The 7,359-nt window shown below is 42.6% G+C and overlaps 1 protein-coding gene across 4 annotated transcripts; it reads right to left on the bottom strand.

The window, feature by feature from the left end:
* Positions 1–116: 116 nt before the first annotated feature.
* Positions 117–6,230, bottom strand: CNEP1R1 (CTD nuclear envelope phosphatase 1 regulatory subunit 1). 4 transcript variants are annotated; one of them, XR_009419354.1, is made up of 7 exons: positions 5,905–6,120; positions 3,814–3,885; positions 2,463–2,536; positions 2,031–2,140; positions 1,850–1,904; positions 1,490–1,591; positions 117–270 (listed from the first exon to the last, which is right to left on the bottom strand). XR_009419354.1 is itself a non-coding variant. In XM_059481630.1 (6 exons), exons 1-6 carry the CDS (start codon positions 6,107–6,109, stop codon positions 1,550–1,552), a joined length of 378 nt encoding a protein of 125 aa, XP_059337613.1. In that variant the 5' UTR covers positions 6,110–6,230; the 3' UTR covers positions 306–1,549. The 4 variants fall into 4 exon arrangements, 2 of the variants coding, with proteins under 2 accessions (XP_059337613.1, XP_059337612.1); XR_009419353.1 differs by lacking the exon at positions 117–270 and adding an exon at positions 306–1,064; XM_059481630.1 differs by lacking the exon at positions 117–270 and having other exon boundaries at positions 306–1,591; positions 6,085–6,230.
* Between the last annotated feature and the right edge of the window lie 1,129 nt (positions 6,231–7,359).

Below are 7,359 nucleotides of genomic sequence, written 5' to 3'. Positions count from 1 at the left end.
CCCAACACCGGCACCGCCGCAGCCCGCACCGAGGGAGCACACCGCGCCTACTGCGCTCAAACAAGAACATTATCAATAGAAACAATTTCCTCTAAGGGCACTTACAGAGGCGGGATTGCCTGGAGGATGGAAACCTGGAAGGGGTTTCCTCTCTGATGTCAGTATCTTAGATTATAAAACCCACATCAAATACAGGAAATGTTGGTCCGGTATGAAAGTTAGAGAGTGCAGCTATAAATTTTCTGAAGTTCTTCTGTGTTCAGTGGAGATCTGTATTTGTACAGTACAAAAAAAGATAACACCTGTTTATACAAAGATTTTATTTTATACACATTTACCTACAAAATATACAGCAGTTAAAAATAATGGATGGGCAGAAGACTTACTGGAAAAAAAATCCAGAAGACGATTCTTAAAGTTTCAACTGACAAAGTTACATCAATAGGCTGCCTTTAAAAGCCAGTCTACCCTGTAGTAGGGGTTACTGAAGTTGCAAGAGCTTTGCAGTTAGAGTCAATTTAAAGAGTTCAAAACATTTAAAAAGGCACCTTGAACAACTTAAACTCTTAAAACTTGACAGTTTTAGCTATTCAGAAGTTACACTTTATGCATATATCATCCACACCTGCTTGTTAACACTCTGAATAACAAATTTTGTTATTTTATTGTGGCATTCCTTAGATTTTCTTCACCAAATCTGATGTTACACATTTGCAATACCGGTTTCATATTCTGACTATCAGAGCATAAAAATCCACTCAGAATGGTCTGGTGGATTTAGATACAGTACTACCTTACAATTGGGAAGATACAAGCATATATTTAAGACAATTTTTTAAAAAATTAAAATCTTAAAATAAGTGTTTTGAACCAGATCAAAGAAGGAACTACATATGACCACAAGGAAAGTGGCTGGTGCACTATATACACAACTTGACAAATGTAATCCTTGATATATTTGCGAAGTTCTTTAACAGTAAGACCAGTTTTCTCCGGCACAAACAGTCAGTCTTCCTGTGAGCCTTTAAACCAGTTCCAAAAGTGTGACCAGGAGACAAGGACGGCTGTAATGAGGAAGTGTGCTAATAAAACATCAGGAGAATGGCAAATGTTCCTTTCAATACTCCTCATGAGAACAAGAAAATCCATACACCAGATATTTCTTTTTTTCCTCAACATTGGCATCGATCTGCTATTTACAATAGCTTAGAAAGACACGTAACACAAATGAGGTTTCGTTTTCAAGTTCAACTTCATTGCCGATTAACATACTTCACCTGTATGTTCTGTTCTAGCTGAAGTAAAAAAGTGACACTAATACTGAAAAAGAGGTAATCAGAAGTAGCAAAAGCACTGATAACGTGATAACAAAGAATTTGGATAAATATTCAAGAAAGTAATATTGCACACTTTCACTGTCAACTGTGTTAAGACTTTTACTCCCAGGCAGTGACAACCAGTCCATTTGATTTTTTTGCTGTCATACTACCTTAAAAAAGGTCATTTTTGGTTTCCATGGCAGTGGAAAAAAAATGAAGGAAGACAGCCCTTATTGAACATGAGGCCTAGGTTTCAAAATTAATTTTCCAGTCTGCAAGACAGAAAACAAAATAAATAAAGTTTAAACCCTGAAAGTTGAACCCAACAATTAAGCTTCAATGTTACAGGGAGAGTTTAAAACAACACACAAAATGATACTAAGTATTCCACATTCCAGTTTTACAGACACACAGAATTTGCAGAGGTTTATACAAATGCTGTTCGGAAAAACAGACTATGTGTCTCTTTGGATTATTTCCTTTTTTTCTTTTAACAAAGAAGGTTTAAGCAATGAAGCAGCAACACTTACATCATCACAGGACATATTATATTCTGCCAAAACAGTCCGGCATCGGGCTGCTATACTGCATGGATTGTGTCAAGGAAAGCAACCCACACTTGTCAGCAAAAACTAAAACAGCAGAATTAGCACAGGCTCCAACAACTGCAGGAACTACACTTTTAATGTGACAAACATTATCAAAGGATACATTGATGGTGCCACCACTCTTTTATGTATTCCAGCAAAGAACAAGCCTATTAGGGTAATACAGCTAATTGTGAAAAATGGGTGATTCCAAAGTGACGTGAAAAATGATACCTAGGAAAGAAATCAGGTTAGTTCAACTGCATACTTTCTAAAACACACAATGTCACTGCCTAGATCCCTTAACTAAAAATAAAATACTGCTCCCAGCCATTTCCAAGTACTTGTGAACAATTTTTTAGATAAGCATACAGTGTTTTGGCAGGCATCGTCCCAGGACACATTCCACAACAACTCCAGACAGCTTGATAGCTTTACTAAAGATCACCTCCCAGTTTCATGTGAGAATGTGTTCGGCCTTTCAGTTTTCAATACACCACCTGACTGCAGCACCAAGCTATGGAACACAGCACATTTGGCATTAGCCTGACCTTACCTTTTGTGTCTCTGGGTCTATTAACCAGTTCCAAGCCCCGGTTGCTGTGCAGACTGACACCACTATCAAAATCACTGATGAGGAAAAGAATGAGAGTCAAACAGTACACCTCACTCAAATTTAAATGCATTTATTTGTCAGCAGCAACTCTTAAACACTTATTTCTTTTCTCACTTCTGAGAGAGGAAAAGCTCTTAACTGGAAAGCAGAAATGAAAAGATGCAAAGAAACTTCTAATTTGTGAAACCCTAAGGAATCTGTACAAAGTTCCCGGACAGAACAAGTATATCTGAAAATCTAAATTCTGTCAAGTAAAAACATCCTGGTCCTTTGAAAGAACCAAAGTTATCTTTTCAAAAGGAAGTTGAAATAATTCAATCAAAAGCATAGAGCTTCTTCTCTATATCACATAAATACTTTCTTTTCAGGATAACAGGAAGAAAAGTTAACATTGGTCACACACCCCATTATAATTAAAATAGAAAGTCCTTCTTTTATGTGAATTATGAAACAAGCAATTTGGGAAAAAACATGAGCCACTGAATACAATACCAGTTATGCAAACCATTTAAATATGCTTAAAAGTTTCCAGTATTTTTTTTTAAATTATAACTGACAGAAAACAGCAATTTTGGAAGCCAAATGCATTCCTAAAGTAGGTGAGCACAAACTCAGCAGAATTACATGTAAATATCTGACTCCTCTGAAACAAGAGGGTTTGAGGTGGTGCTAGTGATGTTTGGTTTTGCTCTCTAAGCAGTCATTCTTTCAGTTCCTTCATTCAAAATTGACCTCTCAGGAGAAGAGATGCTATTTTATGTGTTCTAAAAAAAGTCTGTATTCTTTGAGTAGAAAAACTTCAGCAGAGTCTCAAAAACAAAACAAAACAAAAAACCACCAAAACCCCTAAAGTTGTGTCTTTCTACCACAGACCAGATCCCAAAGCTGGCAGCATATCTGTGGAATTTTTTGCCTTCCCCCCCTCCTTCAAACCTTCCTGTCATAACAAAGCTGCCATTACAGTCTGGGAAGTCTGAGTCTTGAAGAATAAAACTTCAGTAACATAATAAAAACTGAATAAAACAAACACAACTTATTGTTTCAGATATTTCCAGAATAATTCAGCTTTGAGCTAATTCAATCTTAACCTCATTTTCCTAACTCTGGCTAAAATATTAGTTTATTATCCTGTATGAACTTGCTGCAGAGTGTTTGAATGTATGCCACAAATTTTAAACCAAGTATAAATAAAAATTTTTCTTTGGGCAAATTTAAATAAAGGATAAACACTGGTAAATCTAACAAGCTTGAAAGACAGACTCCTATTTATCCCTTGGAACACCAAACTTACTTCTCCAACGTCCTGTAGCTGGTTGCAAACATGCAATGTATTCAGTAAGTCTTCTTTCAAAAGCTTTGAGATCTGGGAAAGATGTATATCAAGCATAATTAGATCTTCATCTATTTAGTCATTTTTTAAAGTAGAAGATAAAAAGAACTCCCCCATGCACACTCAGCTCTTAAACAGGCAGAGAAAACCACTGCAATGATTCTTTATATGCAGTAGAAGTCCAGTATAGCAGCTTTACTCAGCTTCAGGTAAGAAGTTCAGTGGTGGAATTAATCTAAAAGCAAAAAACATTCCCACTTATAAAAAGAAAATCAATTCAGTTGAGAAATCACACTATTTCAGACATCTTTAGAATAGTGACTTAGATTTATAGTAACTTAAATTGCCTCTTAAAACAAAGTAACACATTTTGAAGTACTAAGTATATCAGGAAACCATTACATTCTACTATCAATATAATGGCAATTTAAAAAGTTGGCCATTTGCCACTGTTCAAGGGGTAATTGTAGCAGTGTGTAGCAGTTGTAGCAGTTGATGACTTTGTTTTGTAGAAACTTTGAATGTCATTTCATATATATATATATATATATATATATATATATATATACATACATACGCATATGCAAAAAATACCCCAGCACAAACACTGCTCCAATGATCTTATTCCAATCAATATTCCTTAAAAATAGATCTTCCTTCTTACTGCCATCGTTCTCCCATGGTCTTTCCACTGAAATTGCTGTTAAATCTATTTCAAGTTGATATTCCTAATTGTCTCCAAGGAGCTGTTTCACCTTAATTCCAGGTTAGATTTACACTTCCTTTCAACAAGGTCAATATTTGATAATATTCCAGTTAAAGCTAGAATTCTACCTGAAGTAAAGTTTTAATTAGGATCAACGTAACTTTCAGCTAAAGTCTCTGTCAGGATCAATGTGGAACTTCAACTTCCAACTACTGCTATATTAGTTATCTCAATAACGCAATTAAAGAATAAGCTTGGAAGAAATAAATCTATTAATATCACTATGAAAGCATTTTCTACACTGTGAATTTATTCCTAAATGGCTTGCAGGTGAATTTATGGGAGAAGATTACAGTACCTTGACTTCAGCCAAAGAACAGCTAACTAGTCTTAATTACTGCCAAGAAGACGGAAGTTAATGGCCTGTCCTCCACATCCCTTCTGGGGAAGTTAAACCACCGCCGGCAATTACAGCTAATTAACTGTTCCCTGACTAGCACAAACCCCCCCAACTAGTCACTGAAGCGAGAGGGGGAACACAAGGCACCACACGAAAACCTGCTATTTGAGAAACAGCACCCTGAAGGCATAAAAACAGGCTATTGACAACAAAGCTCTCAAGAAAACACTCACATAATGCAGCCATCGCTGAAACAAAATATGGAAAAAACTTTTTCAGAAAAAAGAAAACGGAAGTTTAAACTTATTTTCAACTATCCACATTCTAAGAACCTTCTCTGAGTTGATCCCTTTAGCAGCTGTGGCTAGCAGGGCACACTTTGGGAACCCTCAGATTGCACAAGCATAGCAACAAAGCCCTGACAACGCCGGACTACCGGTTTCTGTGGACATTGCCTACTTCTGGTGCCAGCTACAAAACACCTGCTAATTCCGAAACATTCTGGGCCATTCTAAAAATCTCTACAGTCTTTGGACACTGAAAAGTCCTTTCAGGGTTTTGACACTTTCTGTAAGCTGTAACTTCAAAGAACTTGTAACCCAAACTATCAAGTGTCCCCGGACAAGAAGGGGCTACTTGAGGTCGCGTTCGTCAAAGGCGAAAGGAGCCCCGGCTCAGTGTAATGCCTAGTGGGGCTCAAGAGCCGTAAGAAACGCGTCTCCTGCAAAAAGCCGGGAGCGGGCAAGGAGCTCCCACAGCACAAGGGGATTTTCCTCAGCTGCAGCCGAGCAGCGGCACCGAAAGGGAACCGCGGGCACTCCCTCCTCCCGGGGCAGGCAGCAGCCCTCAGCACAGGCCCTCCCGCGGGCGCTGCTCTCCGGGGAGCAGCACAGCCCGCCCCGAGCGCGGGATGCCGAGCAGGCCCCGGAACCCCGCCCTAGCTCGCCTGTCTGGGCCGAGGAGGAGCGCCGGGAGCGCGGTGCAGAGGGAGCCGAGGCCTCCCGCGGCCGCTTCGTCCCGCTCCGCAGGGACGGGGCAGCGCGCTCGGGCAGCCCAGGCGCAGAGCCGGCAGCTCCCGGCGCGCCGAAGAAGCAGCTCCGGGCTCGCTCCGAGCGGCCGCACTCACCCTCAGCCTGGTCCAGGGAGTTCATGGCGGGCGGGCGGGCGGAGCGGCGCGCACCGGGCGGAGCACCGAGCACGGGCCGTTCCCCGCGGCCCCGCGCACCGCCCCGCCGGCCCGGCCCCGCAACAACGCCCCGCGCTACTCGCCCGCCGCGCCGCCCGCAGCAAGCGCGCCTCGCATTGGCTACCGGCAGCGAAGGGGCGCGGCTCGGCCGGCTGTGGGGATGTTGCCGAGCAGCTGTGTTGAACTTTATTTATTAAACAGCAGCGTCGCGGTTTTTTCTTTTTCTGCGCCTACTGACATCCTCACAACACTTGAGACGGCTTTTCAATATACGTGTCTCGGCAGAAAATAAAAGCTAGAAAAGAAGATACAGTATTCTTCCTTCAAGACAGCACAGGTCAACCTCTACACTTGTTCATTTTCTACATCTCCCCACTCGCAGTCACCAGCCAGCGCTCCGGCACGGCCAGGCTGCTCGCCCAGGCGCTTGTGAGAGCCCTGCAGTGCACAGGTTTAAAGGCTGCTTTTGGAAACAGGCCCAGCAAGACTGGCCTGGGATTTCCTCAGTAGGGCCAAGCAAAGCTGTTGCAAGCTACAGGCCCGAGCAGTAGGCTGAAAATCCTACACAGGCAATTCAGTTGATCAGGGTTTCTGTGCAGGAGGACGGCACTGGGGCACGAAGACCGTGTGTCTCTGGGTATGGGCCTGTATCTCTGTCAGAAGGGCTGTGAGGTGCTTCCACATATCCCCCCTCACCCCCATCCCCTGGGTTTATTGCTGCAGGAGCGCTGTGGCCCCACAGGGACAGCAGCACTGGTGGCGGCCCTGCTGAGCCGCCAACCCAGGCCCGGCTGTGCTCCTGCGGCAGCAATCGCGGACTGGATGGCAACAGCCCAATAATGGTCAGCCAAAAGCAGCGCTGAAGGGTTGGTTTTCTTTGCCTGTTGTTGGTGTCCCATGGGGCATCAGGGATCAGCCATCATGATCCCACAGCCCTGCCTGCTGCTAGCCCAGCTGGGCCACGGAGGTAACTGAACTGGTCTGTTTGCTAAATGAAAGCTTTCTGAGTTAGTGAGTGACTCGATTAGTGAGCTCTCCCGGGAGCCGGGCTCTCTGCACTGCCATCTGTTTTCAGCTAACTGGTACTGGAACCTGGATTGTATTTGTAGTCCAGTAAGAATTTTGTGTTGCTTAAAGCAGAGGCACTGCAGTGCTCTCGAGGTAGGGATGTGGTCTAATTTCTCTCCTTCTGTTTCTTAAAAGGAACCTAGAAAA

Source organism: Ammospiza nelsoni, chromosome 13 (assembly GCF_027579445.1).
Source record: "Ammospiza nelsoni isolate bAmmNel1 chromosome 13, bAmmNel1.pri, whole genome shotgun sequence".
In the NCBI taxonomy this organism is placed as follows: Eukaryota; Metazoa; Chordata; class Aves; order Passeriformes; family Passerellidae; genus Ammospiza; species Ammospiza nelsoni.
This window is presented reverse-complemented; position numbering and strand designations above follow the sequence as displayed.

Bases quoted from the DNA above. Each gene is read 5' to 3' on its own strand.
- CNEP1R1 (XM_059481629.1), bottom strand. From the start codon at position 6,109: ATGAACTCCCTGGACCAGGCTGAGGGTGAGTGCGGCCGCTCGGAGCGA. The intron at 3,886-5,904 runs GCGAGCTAGGGC...CATCTTTCCCAG, and splicing joins CTCCTCCTCGGCCCAGACAG to ATCTCAAAGCTTTTGAAAGA. The intron at 2,537-3,813 runs GTAAGTTTGGTG...TTTCCTCATCAG, and splicing joins AGCTACAGGACGTTGGAGAA to TGATTTTGATAGTGGTGTCA.